General features: G+C 36.1%; 1 protein-coding gene across 1 annotated transcript in view; it reads right to left on the bottom strand.

Annotated features, from left to right (window-relative positions):
- The window catches only part of NDST3 (N-deacetylase/N-sulfotransferase (heparan glucosaminyl) 3), a 164098-nt gene extending 144943 nt beyond the window's left edge, over window positions 1-19155 (bottom strand). Inside the window, exon 1 of the mRNA XM_008592183.1 lies at window positions 18175-19155. Coding sequence (XP_008590405.1) covers window positions 18175-19155 — 981 coding nt within the window. The remainder of the gene's footprint in view (window positions 1-18174) is intronic.
- Between the last annotated feature and the right edge of the window lie 1164 nt (window positions 19156-20319).

The raw sequence follows: 20319 nt of genomic DNA, 5'->3' as shown, positions 1-20319 counted from the left end.
GCATAGCTGGTTCCAAAAGACAGAAAGATGATTGAGGGAAGTAAGACTGAATGGTTAAAAATGAAAAAGGCACAGAGTTTGCTGTGGATTGAATTGTGTCCCCCAAAGTCCATGTGTTAGGAACTTAACCCTACTGTGACAGTGTTAAGAAGGTGGGAAATCCTCTTACGGTAATTGAAGGGTGGAGCCTTGAAGAAGTGACTGGATTGTGAGGACCATGTCCTAGTAAGTGGATTAATAAGTTGATGTTTTTAATGGTGGTCATTTGTGTGGTTCCGGGCTTTAAAAGGAGAAGGAATGAGGAGTTAGCCCTCTCTCCCTTCTGCCTTTCTCACAATGTGATACCCTACATTACTGTGTAGTCACCACCAGGAAAAGGCCCCCACCAGATGTGTTCCCTGGACTTTGGACTTCCCAGGTTCCAAAACTGTAAGCAATAAATATTGTTCCTTTACAAATAACCCAGTTTCAGGTATTTTGTTATAAACAACAGAAACAGACTAATACAGAGTCAGGCTAGAGTCAGACAGGTTTTGACTCCTGATCTTCCATTTACAAATTGTGAGACCTTCAGTAATATCTGAATCTCAGTTCACTCATCTATAAAATAACACTTTCCTTATGAGAATGAATGAAACAATATGACAGGTGTTCAAAAAGTTCACGGAAATATTCATATGTTTTATTTCCATTTTTCCAAGAACTTTCTGAAGTATCATCATACATGTGTTATGGCTTGAATGTATCCACCAAATTTTATGTGTTGGAAAATTTATCTCCAAATTCATATGTTAATTGGAGGTGAGGCCTTTGGGAGGTAATTAGGATTAGACAAGGTTGTCAGGGTGGAGCCCCTATCACGGGACTGGTGGCTTTGTAAGAAAAGGAAGAGAGACCTCAGCTGACATGTGTGCTCTTGCTTTCTTGCCCTGTTATGCCCTCTGCCATGTTATGATGAAGCAAGAAGGTCCTCACCAGATGCTGGCACCATGCTCTTGGACTTCCTAGCCTCCTGGGAACTATAAAAAAAAATTTATTTTCTTTATAAATTACTCAGTCTATTGTATTCTGTTTTAGCAACAGAAAATGAACAAAGACAATATGAAAGCACTAGATCAAATAATCAACTTAAAAGACATAGTAGGTCTTCAGAAATAATACTTTCTTTTTTCTCTACCCTTTCCTGATAAATGCTTCTATACCAACAAAAGGCAAACCAGCACTCCCAAGGTATATTTGGAAATGGGGCAAATGGTGGTAGTTTAGTAAAGGGAGTATTTTAAGTACTTCTCATCAAAGTGTACTTATAGTTAATTCTAATTAATACTAACCTATTGAGCAATGGATACAATGTATATAAGGCTCTGCGCTAAGCACTCTACATGGAATATCTTATTTAATCTACTCAACAATTCATTGAATTAGGTATTGTTATTTAATTCATTTCAAAGATGAGGAAATTGATGTACACAGAGGACAAATTAAAAACTGAATTGAACATAAATTAAAAACTGAATTTTCACTTAGCAAAAATAAAAGGAATTTGAGATATTATTTGAAAGAGGACTATGTGATTTTGGGATTACATGTTCATAGCACTAAATCCATGTTAACTGTAAACGTTCATGTATTGAAAAAATTAAATTCTAACATGTGTCCATGAAAAAAGGCTTTAGTGGTGTTGGAAGACAATTCATGGTACTCTTACATTTCGGCATGTCTTGTGAGCAGAGGTACTAACTGCCTTTGCTCTGTTCTGGTTTTCAAGGATATCTGTAAGCAGCCTTGGAAGATAGAGATAGTGACTTCCTTTGGAGCAAAGGGTAAGTCTGCTTCCTTTCCAGTATAAAAAAGACAATGTTTACCCCTAGTCCAAAGGCCATTCATGCTTACTGCTCAAAGACTTGTGTTTCCTAAGTTAAAGGTTCCTCTCCTGCTCTGTAATGCAACCCTTTACACGGGCAGGTATCACCTGGCCCTCTTCACACCACCCTGCAGGAACTGGAACTTGGAGAACCAGCTCAAATGTTGATACTCTGGCTATTGCTATTGCTGTGAGTAATAAGGTCCTTTCTCTCTGACCGAGGAGTGTTGTGTCTTCTGCTAGGCTCCATGAGACTGTGGCAGGCTAACTTGTTAGCTTGCAAGTGCAATCTCAGACTCTTCACAGTTCTTGACAAGTGGCAAAAGGAAACTTGTAAACATCCGTAGACAGCAAAAGATACAGTTTATTAAAGGTTCTACCTGAAGCAACTGTGTAAGTGAGAAAAATAATCATCCCCATAGGCTGTGTTTTATGATGTACCAGAAAGGCTTTGTGATAGGAATTTGTGTGCATGTGTACAAAGAAAAGGAGAGGGCAAAAAAAAACCCATTGCTTGAAACCATGGAAAACTAATAAATATACATGGCTGTAAACAGGTTTCTAAAGACAGGTACACTGTGCTGAACATGATTTATATGTTTGCTCCTGGCTTGAAAATGAGCATCTGTACTAGATTCACAAAAGCTGTTAAATTCTTCTGAGGTTCAATGCTGCAGGAAATTGTTTCATATCTGTATTCTCAGGAAGCCAACGGGCTGGTTTATAACTTTATGCAACTTTTATATCTGGCAAATTGAGTGGAGAAAGAAGGGTTAATTTACTGTGAGGCATAATACACAGTTAATAAATTGTAACAGGCATCAGTAAGTAAAGAGACAGTAGCTTAATGGGGACACAGGAAAGAGGCATTTTTTTCCCTTTAAATGTACTTAATTAACACAGCTCATCCTCTGGGGGGCAGGAAATAATGAGACCATAACAGCCTTTGCCTCTGGATGCTGCTAAGTCTGTTTAAAAGCAACAAATCACTACAATGTAACAAATCCCTCCTGTTACATGTGAAAGATCTTGTCACACATACATATTCATTTAGAAATAAGTAAATTTATTGATGTAAAACTAGACAGTCCATTTTTATAGTTCAATGTACTTTTGCATCCACAAATCTCTCTCTCTCACACACACAATCTACCACTTGCATTGTATGCATGATTTAAAAAATAAACTGAGTTTTATTTATGCATGATTGTGGTCTGTGGACTGAGAATAGGGAATGCATAAGTACAAAAAGCCTTCCATAAGAGGCAGCATACTTTGTAGGAGTGATAAGGACACTGACATGTGAGTATCCAATTTATGCCAGGCATAAACTCATTTAGACCTCTTCAAACTTCATGACGCAGGTTTTATTATCATTACTATTTTCAAGATGAGAAGATAGGTTCAAATGAGCTAAGTAACCTGTTCAGGTGTCACAACTTGTATGGATTTCAGATTTGAGCATAAGTTTGCCCAAGTCCAAAGCCTCATTATCTTTTCACTTTACATCTGTTCCTTGTAGAGAAAGATAGATTCTAGGAAGATAAGGTGTTTTTTTTTTTTTTTAATAAGCCTGGATTCATCTTTGGTTTTCCAAAGAGATCACATTTTTTTCTCTAATAAAATGAGTTCAGTTGATCTTCTCTAGAGCAAAATAATTCATGTCTTTAGTAGCTGGTCCTTCATGGAAAAGACAGATTATTCATTACAATTTCTTTAAATAATTATCCCAACAGCCATTTATTGAGGGAGCCTATGTGTATTACTCTGTGCTAGAGACAGTGAAGGACATAAAAAAGGTATGACACATAGTCTTGCCATGAGCAGACTATAATCTGATGTGAAAGCGTATGGGAAATGGGAAGTGGAGGACAGTTTGTGATCCTGAACTTCAAAATAGACTTTCATGAATTAACTTAGGTATAGGACTGATTTCAGGGACACCAAATAGTCTTGGAACTACATGCCTCCCCTGAAGAGGCTGAAATCAGGGAGACCAACCACAACTTCTCACTCATGCTAGACCTGTTAGGTAAAGCACACCATGTGATGGGATGATGGAAACCTTAATTCTCAAAAGAGGGTGTTCTGCTCACTCTATTTCCCCACATAATTACTCTGTTCAAGTAAATTGGTGCTGGACTTCCTTTAGTAATACTTTAAATAATCTTACAGAGTTAGGACTGGTCAATACCTCAGAAATGATTAAATCCAATTCTCTAATGTCAGAAAAGGAAATAAACTCAGAGAAGTGCTTTCACTTACAGGTTCTCTGCAGTCTCACAGGGCTCTGAGATGAAGATGGTGCTGCTCTTTTTATCACCATTTTTGCAGGGGAGGAACGAGCTCTGGGAGTTACACGTCAGTGAACTGGTCACTGCAGGACACAGTGCTGGGGGCTGAGACCTGGTATCTTCTGAAGGAGGTTGCAGGAACTTTCCCCTTCCGTGATGTTAGTGAGGTTCTTTTAATCTAATTTGTGAGAATTTTTTTGAAGTTTTCTGGGAATATGGCTACATGAAGGTTATTACCAAGTAAGAACATACTGTTCTATTTATAGAATGTGAAATAAGAGAAAAAATAACTAACAAAAATGATCAATAACAAAAGTAAACATCCCAACAGAAAAATGGACATAGGGCAATTCTCAAAAGAGAAATACAAATGGAAGATAAACACATGTGACCATATTAACTCTCTCTCACAGTTAAATAAAAATCAAAATTAAGAAATTAATGAAATAAAAAAAATTTACCTATTAGATTTTCAAACATTAAAGATTGACAAAATCCAGTGTGTAGTACACTGAGGAGAGATTTTTTTGCTCTCTTCTTTGTAGTTTCCTATATTGATTGATTATTTTCTTTACAAAGTGCATGCGTTATTTATATATTTGAAAGCAAAAATATTTATTTTCATTCTGGACATTTGGACAAACAAAAATTAAAACCAAACAAACCCAGCCCATCTTAATAGCAGCTTCTCAAAGACAAATATTTGAATCTCTGTTTAAAGCTTTCTAAAATAAAATTCCTTTTCTTCATTCAAAAATACTTCTCTTGCTAATATTTCTAAAATATCATTCAGGAGGGTACCTCTATCTCACCTATAATTCAACCCAAACATTTGTAATTTCTTTGATATCTTATTATAAGCACATTCAGACCTTAACATAAAACTTAAAGAATCTTTCTCTCTCACTCTCTTTCTAGTCCTTCTCCTAAAAAAAAAAAAAAAAAAAAAAAAACAAAAAAAATTTTTCCCCCCCCCCCCTTTTCTACCCCCCCCCCAAAAAAAAAAAAAAAAAAAAAAAAAAGCCCATTTTTCTACCCTGGTTCTTAAACCTCCTGCTCATAACCTTCGCTGCCTTTGGACTTTCCTTCTTCTAACCAATCTAATGTACAGTTTCGTGAAAGACCACAAAAACAACGCACCTTCATTACTTCACTTTGTCAAAATTATCCAATGTCCTGTTACTAGGCAGTATTAAGCCATCCACTTACTGGAATGACTGCCTCAAATCCTGTTTCCTGTCCCTGCATGTAAATTTACCTTATCCATCTCCATGAGCAGTTTCACATGTATATGCATTTGCCAAAATATTGCTGCACAGTCTTGGCATATGGTTCAAAATAAGTAAAAATAAGAACTCTCCCAGCATCGGGTTGTAATCAGTCGCAAAACTATTAATCCTATTGTGACCTTTTTCCATTATATATTTGCTTAAATGCATAGATTAAATATTTTTAAACAACATGATTTTATTTTACTTTCTAAAGAGAAATATATTAGGACCCATGTCTTAATATTTTGTATTAATATCAAATGTGGTCTATTTAAACCAGTGTTTCTCCAAATGTGAATTTCTACCATCTACTTTAGAATCATCTAGGTGAGCTGGGTCCTCCTAGATCTACAAGTTAAAATCTGTAGTGGGGCTTTCTCTTGAGTTTTCTGTGGTTTGTAAACTCATGAAAATGGTCACATATTGATAAGTAATTAAATACAGCTAAACATCTCTGAGTAAAAGAATGTTTAAGATAAAATTTATGGAAAATTCTTGGACTGTTTCTTTAGAAATATACAGTAGCACCCTGCTTTTTGTTCATTTACAAATTACAAGTTGATTCATCACTGGTGACTTTAGCAATATCTGTGTTTTAGGCTAGTCAACAATAAAAGTGCAGTTATAAACTGCTGAATATGTCATATGTGAGTGACTTGAAGGGTTGCTTTAAATTCAGTAATGATTTTGCACCTTAGAGGCATTCAGTTATAATAGACAGCCCGTTTGAAAGGCCGGCCCAGTGGCGCACTGGATAGTGCGCTGCTTGGGAAGCGCAGCAGCGCTCCCGCCCGAGGGTTCGGAACTTAGGCTTTCCTTGCTCTTGAGGATGTTACATTGACATTGTGTCAATTTCTAAGTACAGAGTATTGAACACAGGACCTCCCAGGCCTTGAGGCTCTGAACTATCCTGGAGGGTTGATGAACTGTCTCCTGTCACAGGCATTCATCAGAGACAGATACCATTCAGGGAAATAAAACTTTTTGGAGTGCAATCAGCAGCTGGCTCTTCTCCAAGAATGGTGACCGAACACTAATTAGTTCTCACAAAGTTGCAAGTGACAATGCTATTGGACACCTACTTCTAGTAAGACAGTTCTAGCAAGAATGAAAAATACATCTTTCCTTTTCTATTGTTCATTTGCCTGTCAGTCAAAGCAATGGCAATGCCACTTACTGTATTAGACAGAAAATAATATAGACCGCAGTCTTTTCTTCTCCCTTTACTCCCCTTAAATGCTTATTGCATTTCTAGAACAGAATAGCAAATTATGCAAAAATTCTTTGAATATTAACCTAAACTATTTTGTTAAAGCAATTATGTGAGATTTAAAATGGGTTTTATTGTAATGCTTTCTTTTCCCTGAAAATATTATTAAATAATTTTTGCTAAAATGTTGTACAAAATTTCCTAAAGGTATTTTTTGACAGGATACAAGTATGAATTACCCTGATGACAGCAACTCTAACCTTTAAACAGGTTATTGTCAAAACCACTCAATTCATTTACTCAAGAGAATCAAGTAAGTTGTCCTTCTATATAAACTCAAATTACCTTGTCTCATAGGATTCCTAGAGGAAGGATGACTTTGTTATAAGTTGTGTTGTTATTAAATAGATGATTTACTTCAAGATAAAAAAGAGAAAGACTTCTCTATTTGGGATAGATCATTGTTCAATGCTCCAACCCGCTGGCTTATTCTCTACACGCAATATTTTTTTCTTTTTTTCAGAAAGCTGATTCTACTGAGTATATATAGCTCAGAGAAAAAAAAAAAGAGACACATAGTTACATAAAAATAAAGACGTAAGTATGAAGGGGACGAAAAGAAGCATTATTGTGCTAATCTAAATACCAGGGAACCAAAGCAGGCAGCTAGAGAGAAAAGGGATAAACAGATGGAATGGAACCCTATTGTTGTTTCTAGATTGGAATAATCAGAATAGGGATTCCAAAGAGGGAACCCAATGTAATAAAATAAGGCTTTGAAGCTGAGGTGGTTGCAGGAACATGAGGTCAAAGAGAATAAAATAAAAAGAGAAAAAAATATAATGATAATGGTGACCAGGGCTTTAGTACACAATTGTGTGACAGTCCTAATTGACTGGCTTTTAAAATTGTCTTTTTAATTAGTCTTATAATGGATGCACTTCTAGAAACATGACATTAGAAACTACTAAAGTAGAGAATTGATGATAGTCACACATCTGCTCCAACTGAGCAACCTCTGGAAAGCTAAGTTTCTTACACTCTCTAAGTGAAGAGAGGGTTACTTGCCCACTCAAGTTAACCTTTAGAGTATAAGGGATATGAACAGTATACAAGCATAATAATTTAATTTTCCCCAATTAACTACTATTGACTCAGAAAGCTAATTTCATTATTTGATCATACATATGCCATCAAAGTTTTATTTCCCAGTGATGAGAAGAGTAGTAAAATAGTAAACTCTTCTGGGGGATTGAGTAGTTATAGGAATTGCTAGTGTGATTACCCAAAGAGCATAGCTTGTGATATGTAGTATAATGTCTCTCCTGCCATGACGCCGATGTCCTAATCCCTGGAACTTGTGAATATGTGCCTTACATGGCAAAAGAGATTTTGCAGACGTGATTTACATTAAGGGCCCTGATATGGAGAGATTATCCTAGATTATCCAAGTGGGCCATCTAATTACATGGGTCCTTAAAAGCAGTGAAACCTTCCCAGTTCTAGTGTGAGAGAGGTGTGGCTATGAAAGAAGACACAGAGAGATGCAATATTGCTGGCTTTGAAGATGAAAGAAGGTAACATGAGCCAAGGAATGTGGGCAGACTCTAGGCGATGAAAATGGCAAGGCAACGGGTTCTCCCCTGGAGCCTCCAGAGGAACACAGCCCTGCCGACACCCTGAACATAGCCCCGTGAGACCCGTGTTGAGCCTCTGACCTCCAGAACTGTACAATGATAAATCTGGGTTATTTTAAGCCACGACATTTGTGGTAATTTGCTACAGTATCAATAGAAAACTAATACATAGCTATTTTAGTAAGTGGTATAAATTAATAACTATAGCTATTAATAATCATGTATAATCATTATAACTATTAGTATTAAAATGAGAAAGTACTTAATGTTTAAGGTAAAATTCCAATATGAGCTATATGGGTAAATTTTAATTTTAAAATTTTAGTCTACCTAAAAGTTTAATAAAAGAGGTTGATTGCACTCCTTGGTCAAAAACAGTCCATAAATTATGTCATGTAGATCTGATACTTTATTTTATACTAACATTATGATTTTAACATCCATTTTGTTTTTCAGTTTACAGTTTCATTACGCATGATAGCCTATAAATGTTAAAAATAAAAAAAAACCACTTTAGTTATTAATTCATGTTTTCTAGAGACTAAGCGACAATATATCTGAATTTCTTTGACTTCTTCTATTTTGTTTGTGTGCTTTTTAAAAAAAGATGTTACGAAAGCATGTATAAAGCAAGTAAAAACATCATATAGACTTTGTAATATGAGTATATACAGATAGAAAAGTTAAATTAGCTGAATTATGGGCAATTCCTGTTCTTTAGTTTTTCCAGCACCAAAGGGTCTGTCACCGTGCCACCCTAATTCACCCCAAATTGCTAAATTTGTAACAGTTAACAGAATTGAAGGGAAAGTGCCCAGAAAGAAGATATTAGTGTCTAGAAAGCTGAACTTGTTAACTCAAATCTTAAAGTAAACTTTACCTTGGCCAAATCATTGTACTTACTTGAGTTCAAGGCATTTCAAGAAGTGATTAATACTAATTTTTGTTTGTCTCAGATTTATAGTAAATCCAAGGCAAAGCTTCAGATATGACCCATCCATCTACAATAGACTCTGTTTATGGTATAGTTTGTTATAAAGTAGAATTTGGTGGGAAGAAATTGCTATTGATAATTTAATACTGTGTTAGCTTCGCAACTGTGAAGCAGTGTGAAATGGAAAAGCTCAGATTTTGGAGCCAGGTTGACCTACATTTTGCATCCTGGGACTGCCACTTACTGGTTGCAAGACCTTAGGCAAGTTAGTTGTAGTTTATGAGCCTCTGTTTCTTTATATAAACTGATGCTACTTATAGTCTTTGCTTTATGGGATTTTTGTGAGAATTAAATGATGAAAGTAAAACAATATATGTACTCAGTAAATGTTACCTGTCTTGGGAATAACTAATTGCATCTTTTATGGGCCTAAGAGTATAAACCATCAGCACAGAAATACAAAAGAAGATCCTTTTATATTTTTATTTAATTTCTAGAATCATGGAATATTAGAAGAAATAAACTATTAACCCAGAAAAGAATGTAATCCAGTAACTGGAATATAGTAGGATTTTCTCCTTGTTTTTTTGACTTTATTAAAAAATGTGTTCCATTGTTCATCAATGTATCCTTTGAGATCCTTATCACAGCACTTTGACAGAATAAATGTGCATAATTTTCTGGATTGAATTGAATATCCCCAGAATGTAAATCTTTACTCTGAATTTTCCTTTTGTAATTTTCTGCTAGTCCAGTATGTGGATTTGTCATTGCGTGGCTGAGCTTTGGTACCGTCTATGACAGCCATGCTCTTTATCATGTCTGGGCAGGAGTCAGTGCATCCGACCTCTAAAAATGTAATCATTCACCAAATATTCTGTTTACACATTCATGTGTTTAGTAACGCATTCTGCCTTCTCTAAATGATTTAGAACTCATTCTTTCAGAATGTCATTGCATAACAAATAACTCCTTAATATTAATAGTAATAGAGATACATTCCATCTCACAATGTAATGACAAATTTGATAAAATATATGAAGTGTAAGTAGATTATGAATATAAAATAGTTTTTCCATTTGCTAAACTATTTTCTTATTTCTCCGTGTTAAATTATAAAATTATTTCCTTAAAATAACTGTTTGTATAGTTGTTAGCAAACTATGGCTATCTGAATGTGACAATAATGTTTATTTTCCTGTTATCACAGTATATCAAATTTAGAAATAAGTATTCTACCAAACTAAGAGAGAGAGTGAGAAGAGAGAGGAAGAGAGACAGAAACAAACATTCATAAGGACAGCCCCAAATTACCTAACTTTTTGACAATTAGGGACCAGTGGAATTGGACTTATTCTACTACCACAAATTTTTAGGTGACTTCCAGAGAGCCCCAATCTTCCCAGTATGAGCAGCGATGGTTATACATGAGGGAACTGTTAATTAAGCATTGTTAACTCAGCAAAAATATCTTTTTTTTTTTTTTTGTCTTTTGTCTTTTTTCCGTGTCCGGGGACCGGCAACGGGATCGCAAGCCTCAGTGTTGCTCCCGCGCCTCGCTCAGCCAGTGAGCGGGAGCCGGTCTGTATGTGGGATCCGAACCCTCGGACGGGAGCGCCGCCACGCTTCCCAAGCGGCGCACTATCCAGTGCGCCACCGGGCCGGCCCAGCAAAAATATCTTTTAAGTTTGAGAACAAATAAAGACATTTACATTCCATAAAATCTGAGATGGTTTACCACGAATAGACTCTCATTATAAGCAACTCCTAAAGGATGTACTTCAGGAAGAATGAGATTCACTCATTCAACAAATATATACTGAGCCAGGCACATCTCTAGGTGCTGAGATTACTTCAGTGAGAAAACACATGAGAAAATCTTGCCCTAATGGAGCCTACAGTTTAGTAGTCAGTCAAAAACCAAAATAAATAAGTAAAATATACAATGTGTCTGATATTATGCTGTTAAACCTTTAACAACTGGGTCTCTGTAAAAATAAAAAAAGTCCAGATTTGTAGAATTTGCCAATTTTCATGGTGTAAATACTCTCCCATGAAGCTGAGGAGAGATGTGCACAATTGACCTTGCCAGCCTGGGTGAACCAGTTGTAGCACACCATAGGTGATCTTCAGTGCTAGGGAGAACCACCAGCAGGGAGAGATGGGGAGATTTACGGATTGCAATTTTAAAGAGTATGGTCAGAGAAGACTTCACTAAGAAGGTAACATTTGAGTAAAGACCTGAAGGAAGGGAGGAAGAGAGCCATGCACTAATTTTGGTGAGAAATGTTTTAGGCAGAAAGAATAGCAAAAGTGCAAAATCCTGAAACAGTTACTAAGCAAGGCAAGGAGGCTACAGAGTTTGCAGCGGAGAAAGGGGAAGGGAGCAGGACGTGTGAGCAGAGAGATAATGGTAGGGTGCAGAAGATGTAAGAACTGAGGTTTTTAGTCTAGGTGAGACTGGAAGTCACCGGAGGTTTCTGACCAGAGGAGGGTCATGACCTATATTATGTGTTAATGGCATCACTCTGGCTGCTTTGTTAAAAAGGAGTGTTAGGGATAGAGGCAGGGAGTCCTACCAGACATGAATGGTTAGCAAAGAAAACAGTAGACACCTGGCTAATCGAATCAAACTTTGATGGTAGTAAAAGCAATGAAGTCTAATATCTGGGGTTAAACAATAATATATGGTTGCCACTCAGAACCAGAATGGCCCATTGGCCAAAGGAGAGTAGGCACGATGGGGCTGAGGTGTGAAGATACTGGTTAATATTAGCACTTATTTAGAACACATGTTAAAATTTCTGGAGAAACTACTAAAAGAATAGAAATAAAACATACACATTTCAAACCAGGAGTGGGCAGAAAAAAGAAAGAAACTGACAATTCAAATGAAGGTAGTAGGGGAGAGAGAGAAAAAGAGAAACAAGTGCGCCAAATACAGAGCACAAAATAAGATAGCTTAAATAAATCCACACATATCGATAATCCAATTAAGTGTATGTAGACTGATCTTGTTAATTAAAAGATAAATATTGACATAGTACGTAAAAAGCAAAATTCATCTAGAGGCTATTTTCAAAACTAATTTATAGTGCAAAAACACAGAGAGAAGAGAGATTGAAAACACCGTATGTAATACGGTATAATTTTCAAACAGTAACCAAAAGAAAGCTGGTATATCTACATTAGTATTAGGCAAAACAAATTTAAAGGCAAAAAAAGTTGCAAAAATTAAAAATCAACCACTGAATAATAAAATATTAAATTAAAATATCACTTACAAATACATGCACTTAACATAGCTTCAAAATAAATCAGGCAATAATTGAGAGAACAACAGGAAATATTTACAATTCACCATCAGAGTTAGAGGATTAAGCACTCTTCTTTTGGTAACATTAAACATCCCGACCCCCTCCCCCACAAAAAAATCAAAACAGTAAGAAGATATGAACAATACAGTTAATAAGAGTGAACCAATAGATATACCTTGATTGGAGAATATGTGTTCTTGTCAAGTACATGAGAAGTATTGTACCTGGTCATAAAGTAATTCTAGCAAATTTAAAGTATTGGTATCATACGTATTCAAGATTCCACAGCATAATACAATTGAAATGGATATCAGCAAATAAAAGATAAGAAAGGTCAGAGATAATGGATAGAAATTAGATAAATATGGGTTTAGCCCTCCTCCCCTCAAAAAAGGATTAGTACTATGTATAGTGTGGATAAATTTTTGTTTCCCTTCTAGTTTTGCTTACGACAGAATAATTGATTGTGGATGCTTTTCCTCCACTCACCGCCCCCCTCCCCAAACATTTGGTATAAGTTCTTTTTCAGTGATTTCCTGAAGCCTCTGGCTTTACCTTAGCAGGGGTGGTGAATATTCACAGGACAGGCTGAAGTCAAGCAGCACAGAGCTCACCTTTACACTCCAATTACAGCCTTCCAGGGTCAGCCCCAAGCTAGACTGACCAGTCAGCCAAGTTTGTCTTCTGAGCTTGACACCACTTATTTTTCACAGCTTTATGGCTTCCTACTTCCATTTTCAGCACTTTCTTTTCCCTAGACACTCTGGGATTTTCAGTTAGAGAGGAAAATAATGATATAAATCACTCATGACATTGTATCAAAGATTTAAGAACTGGCCTCTCTTATGAGGCCACTTTTAAAATGTAGACTTCTTTTTAAAGGGCTAATCCACAAATACCCAAGTTAAGGAATACTGGAATGTAAGAAAATAGTGAGAAAGGTTTGGGATAGTGAAGAGAGGGAAGGGGCTGCTCTGAACCTAAAGAAAGAAGTAACTTCAGAAAAAGCATATAAAAGAGGGCTACAGGCACCTCTTCAGCATGCTCAGATGTGACTGGACTGGTTCTTCATTTTCTGATGGATGTTAGAAAGTTTGTTAAAGATAGAAAGGAAATGTGTGCTGTTTACAGAAAGAGAGAAGAGAGACACAGAAGGGAGAGAGTGATAAATAGCTCTTTTACGTATTGAGAGTATTCAATTGCAGTTAGTTCAGCAAAACTCTAAAGACCACCTTTACCAGAATCTTCCCCTTTGGGGTGCAAATGTCATATGAAATGGTCCGAGTCTAAAGGTATAGTGGATCTCAGGCTTAGGCCAAGAGTAGAATTAATGGTTCTAAAAGGGAATATGGGTTGTTAATGTTCATTGGGTCATGCAGTGCTTTCATGTAAAACTAAAACTTCATGTGAAAAGTTTAATGGTAGAAGCTTTTTTTTAAAATGGTAGAAACATCACTTTCCCTCTCTGAAAACCCTTCCTGTAGGCTTTGTCTTAGGAAGTTTGACGTAGGTCCTAGAATGCAAGGAACTTGAATTTTCTAACATCACAAAACTAGTCCAATGGTCCAATGAAACACACACACGTGCACACACACGCACACATGCCTTCTTTTTCTGACTTCAATTTAACTGAAATTAGTCCTGCCTTTTAAAGAGAATATTTAAACTATCTAAACAATTTCCTTATTTGCTTCTTTAAGGGCTATGGTCTGTAGCTTGCATTTTCCTAAACTAATGAATATATCACCTTAGGTCTGTGTATTTGTTTTTTGTATTTTTCTGGCACAAAGAGTCACACATTTTGTGCTATTGTTAACAGTTACTTTTGTAGCTGTCGGGGCTCTTTAAAATGAATTCATATTATTCAACAGCTAGGTAGGTAAAGCTGATATTGCATTGCTAATTCTAATCTTCCCATTAAATAAGGAAACACATTTTCTGTTCGACATGAAGCAAAAAATGACATGTATGCAGTTTAGTAGTTAAAATTTATTATGCACTATTCTTCTAATTTTGCAAGTAACAGACTATCTGACCTTCAGTTTTCTCACATTCTTTTCAATTTTCCTAATAACTCAAGTTGGGAAAATATAATATTTGTTTATAAGTGTTAATGATTAAATAAAACAACTTGATTAAAATATTTCTATTAATTATGTACTATTAATTACAAGATCCATGACCTTTTCTTAGACCTCACAATCTTTAGTATTACTTCCCTTCCCTTAGTTAACTAACTAACTGACTGACTGACTCTGGGACTCTCTGAGTTTTAGCACTGAATACCTTCAGTCCTGGACAAACCAAGTCAGATGGTCACTCTAACACCAGTTCACCCCGCAGCTACTGTCTAATTTCTATTTTCTCCTTCATATCAACATTTCTCCACTGAGTACTCCACGCTCTCTTTCTCCACATCTTGACCTCTTGGTTCAGTCTTGAACTCACTGCACCTGGGCTTCTATTTCTATCACTCCATTCACATGGATCATGCAGGAGTCCCCTATGACCTTCATCTTTCCCTAAAGGAGAATTGCCAGTCCTTACCTCAGAGGCCCTGCTGTTGGGTTTTACACTGCTGATCACAGCCTCCCTGAAGCTCTCCTCTCCTGAGATTCTGTAGCAACCGCTTCCTGGTCTCTGGCCATTCTTTTAAACTCTTAATCATGAGATATCTACCTCTACTTGTTTTGTGAGAGATGATTTTTCTCAGGATTCTACACTCGATCATTTTCTCTTATAACTCTGTAAGTCCTTGCCCTGGCTCAGCTCACACTTTCATGCTGTGAGCTATTTCCTATAGGATGACGATCTGGAAATCTATACTTCCTACCCAGACTTCTCTTGAGAGCTAACTACCTGTGAAACATCTTCCTGTCCCATATGCACTTCAATAAAACTGAAATTTTTATTATGATCTCCAATGACCTTCACTATGATCCTCTTGATGGTATCATCAACAATTATTCACCTATGCTAAATAATTGTTGATGGTATCATCAACAATTATTCACCTATGCTAAAAAAATACTAATGTCATCCTTTATTATTATTCACCTATGCTAAAAAAATACTAATGTCATCCTTTATTACATTCTCTTTCATCTCCATTTAGCTAATTACTAAGTTGTTCAGATTTTCCTCCTAAATAGTCCTTAAATTGGTCCTTCCTTCTCCATTTTTACTCTCATTTCCTAGTTTCAGAAAATTGGCGTCTTTTGTCTGAATTGCTGCCACAGATTCCCAAATCATCACATCATTCTAGTCTTGCCTTCAAACTCTGTCCTATACACTTAATAGTTTCTGGTACACAGGACACACTATAATGTTTCCCACAGCATTACTCACATAGAACCATGTAGATAACTTTACGATTGTACTTACCATGTTGCTAGCTATCTACCTATTTATCTCCCCCACAAGACAATAAATTCATTAAGAGGAGAGCTGTACTTTGCTTATCTTTGTATCCCTAGTGCCTGCTTCTGTGGCTGGCACGTGATATGGCCACATCAAGTAATGAACAGAGAGATGCTCAGCACAATGCTTTACTATGACTGCACTCTAGTCTGTCACATCTTCTATCTAGATCCCCCAAAGTGATTCACATGTAGTACACACTTAATAACTAGTTATAAAATGAATGAATGAATGAGTAAATGAATGTTTATACTCTCAGAGCAACTGACTGCAATGAATTAATGTTTTGAGACAAAATCACAAATGCAATTTAGAAGTAGTTTAAAGACCCAAATAAAAAAGTAAAACATTTTTTTAATGACCTTAGGTAGTTTAGAAGATATATTCCATGTAAATATGAGCAATTCATAAAATACACATGCTAAATTATTTTCTAATGTGTTAAAAAAAGCCTTTAATTTTTTTGTATCTTTAGAAAAAAAATGGTTTAACCTCTAGAGCACAAAAAGCACTTTGCATTTTGTATAATATTAGGGGATATGGAGGGAGGCTGCATAAAAAACTCAGAGACTTATTTAGCATATTTTAAAATTCCAAAACAATATATTTTTGGCAGTTTTAAAGAATTTAACATCAGAAATATATATGCATTGAAAGCATTTTTTATCATAATAATTTGAAATGGAAAAACTGTAAACAGAATTATGCATTGTCTGTGATCTTCAATCACATAACAAATGCTTAAATTACCAGTTTGGTTTTAATTTAGCTACACTTTTAAAGTAAATTTCAAAAGACTTAATGGAAATTTAAACACAACCTCTTTATTAATTAATTTCTATTGAGCTAAAAGTAAGAGACCAAAATAATGACAAGAATATGGAAGTTTTTTTTTTCTTTTCAGTCTTTATACTCTCTTATAATAACATTTAGGAGGGGGTATAGCTCAGAGGTAGAGCATCTGACTGCAGATCAAGAGGTCCCTCATTCAAATCCAGGTGCCCCCTGCCTACTTCTTGGGCTGGCTGGTTAGCTCAGTTGGTTAGAGCACAGCCATGTAACACCAAGGTCAAGGGTTTGGTTCCCCATACAGCCAGTGCCAAATAAAAAAAAAAAATGTTCATTATCCCATGATTAACATGACTTACTTATCTAATAACATTTAATGGTCCTTCTGGTATTCTTAGCTCATTTAACCAAAGTGATAATGTGATGAATATTACTATTATTTTCCAGATGCTTAGTGACTAGAGAAAAGTTTAAAAAAAAATTTTTTTTTATCTGTGTTAGTTCTAGACATTCTACCAAAAGATCCAATCTGTGGAGAATAAAAATCATGTATCAAAAGTCTCTCACTCTTACAAGAAATCAATATGTAGCACTACAGAGATAGAATCCTATTGCATTTTCAATGAGAAACTAAGATAAATGTAGATAATTTAATTTTCAACTTTATCGATATTCTAAAAAGTTGTTTAACACAATCATTTATAATAATACACTATCTTCAAATACTTATTTTCTGTTTAAGGGCAGCAGTTTTTCACAATAAGAAATGAAATGTAAGTTAAATGCATAATGATGGGCTTCATACAGATACAAGAAGTGTTCATTAAAATAATTTAAATCCTTATATGTTTATATGCAAATATGCTTGTGTAGTCACATTCAGTAAAGTGACTACATTTTTTCACATTCAGTAATGCTAATTTTTACAGTTTCAAAAAAATATAAGAAAAAATGAGTTGCATACTTGACTTCCAAAAATATCTGAACTTGCTACTTATGAGAACTATAATTCTTGAAAATTTGTGGGAATATTTATTTTCATTAAAACAAATTCATTTTGATTTCATATTTAAATGGACTAAATATGTTAAACTTGTAATAGTTTTGTAAGGTAGATGGTTTCTGGAAAGTAGCTAAACAAAATTATTTCTACTTTATGGTTATAAATACACATAGAAAAACATTTCAGGATCCTGACACACTCAACCTTTTAATTTTAAACTTTTCATTTTTCTTGATTCAGAGAACATATATTTTCTACTTAGTTGATCTAGTATGAGAGACAGAGTAGCCAAATTATCCTAGCTTGCCCCAGACTTTCCCAGGAAATAAAAGTCCCATGTCCTGGGAAGCTCCTAGTACAAACCAGGACGGTTGGTAACGCTACTGAAAGATGAACTGAACTGAACTTTGAAACTTTGAGATAATAGAGCCTTACCTTAACATCATTGGTGTTCATTCTTGTTCCTTCCTTTCCCACAAATATATCATCAATGTCCACAAGGATGTACCTGTCCAAGGACAATGTCAGCCTCTTCCCTGACAAGAAGGAGATGGCATCTATGAAGATGAGCTTGTGCAGCCAAAAGTTCAAGTTGTTGCCAAAAAGAACTCGCTGAATTCCATCGTGAAGCCCCAGGTCATGTATGATAGTGGCATAAAAAGCACCTTTAGAGATGGGAGGAGAAAGATTTTCTGGGGTCTTTACTTTGGCAAATATTACTGGTTGGTAGGCTGAGTGATTAATCTGAAATACTGTCCAGTCAGTTCCAGGCAAAGAACCTTTTTCCAGCTTAGAAGATTTGGTCAAGTGAAGCAACGGAGAATGGGGATTAATACAACAATCTTTTACTGCAAGGTTTCCATATACAGAAAAAGGGAAACCTTTTAACTGAAAGCTTTGTAGACTCTTCTCACTAGTTTTGTGGAATCCAATGACACCCACACTATATTCTACACAATATTTATCTAAAAGGCTTCGATTCCAGGAGTCCATATTTATATACTTTAAAATGTTCTCATAAATAATGAGACTATATTTGCCTTTAGTTTTGTCTATAAGTGCTGGGAGATCTCCCTTTCCAGGAGCAATTTCAATGTGGTATTGGAATCTACTTGATTCCAGAATCATTATGATGTCTTGGCCAAGGGATGAGTACTGGCTCTCCACAAACACTAGGACTATGGGGTCTGTCTTTGAGGCGTCAAAAAACTTGGTTGTCTTCACTTCCACTAGCCTATATTGTAGGTGCTGAAGGTCACCACAGTCCACTTCTGAAGCCATCTCAGAGAGTTCATTTTCCTGTTTGTAGCCACTGTACAGGTAGTAGGCAGAAATAACAATGCTCACCATACAAAAAGTGGCGAGCAGAATAACTGTCCTTTGAAAGTGTCTGTGAAGCTTCATGATAAAACTCATGTTAGATGTACTTTCTTTGTTTATTCCAGTAGGAGCACCATAAAAAAGTAAAAGAAAAGATGGTGTTTCAGCTATTCTCCCAGTCTCAGTCAGTAGTTTATGTTACCATTGCAGCACATTTGTAGCTCTTGATCAGGACTCAGAAAATAAAGTCTGAAAAATAGAATAAAATAGAATATAAAACACTCAGTCCATAGCATTAAAACGAGCAAGTTTTTATCTTGTTGACTGGCATAAGTGGCAGACTGTTGAGCAGATGAACTGGTGTTAGGTAAATTAGAAAACTTCCCTTTCCTTCCCCCAGATCTGGATAAGAAAATGGGAGAAGAGAATAAGGAAAAGGGCTCCATTGAGGACAGAAATTCTGTCCCGATACAGAAAAGACATTGGGCTAACATGGAATTGCTTTTTACTTCCAGAGCTTTGCATCAAACTCCATAGATAATATAGACCTAAGGCCACGGAAAGATCACTTTAGCCAGACCTGCCATTTCCTGTCATCCAGGTGCACGCACATCATGTAATGCATATTCAAGCTATTTGTGTTTAATTACATGTACTGAAAGTTCATAAAAGTTCAGACATGTTTCTTTAAATGCCACAATTAAAACACTAATCTTTTTCTTTTCTTTATTTTTTATTTTTTTTTCCTTTTTGTCTTTTTTACTGACCGGTAACGGGATCGCAACCCTCGGTGTCACGCCCGTACCGGGGACTGGCAATGGGATCGCAACCCTCGGTGTTGCGCCCGCACCGCACTCAGCCAGTGAGCGGGAACTGGTCTCCACATGGGATCTGAACCCTCGGCGGGAGCGCCGCCGTGCTCCCAAGCGGCGCACTCTCCAGTGCGCCACCGGGCCGGCCCATAATCTTTTTCTTTTCTAAAAAGTTGTGGACACAATGAGTCTTGTCATTCCATACACAGTTCAAATTCATTAGAGAAACAACCCTTTGATAGTTGCTTTCATTAGAATAACCCTTTCAAAATGCGGATATGCTCCCACAACCCAATTGATCATTGGGTTTTTTAAAAATCAAAACCATCGTGTGGTAAGGTGAATGTGAGGAGTAAGATACTTCCCGAGGTTCCTTTGGCTCTGGTGTGACACCATGAGGGCATTATGTACTCTTGAGGAACTGCACATTTACCCATAGATTCACTCG

Source organism: Galeopterus variegatus, unplaced genomic scaffold (genome assembly GCF_000696425.1).
Source record: "Galeopterus variegatus unplaced genomic scaffold, G_variegatus-3.0.2 Scaffold152, whole genome shotgun sequence".
Classification (NCBI taxonomy): Eukaryota; Metazoa; Chordata; class Mammalia; order Dermoptera; family Cynocephalidae; genus Galeopterus; species Galeopterus variegatus.
This window is presented reverse-complemented; position numbering and strand designations above follow the sequence as displayed.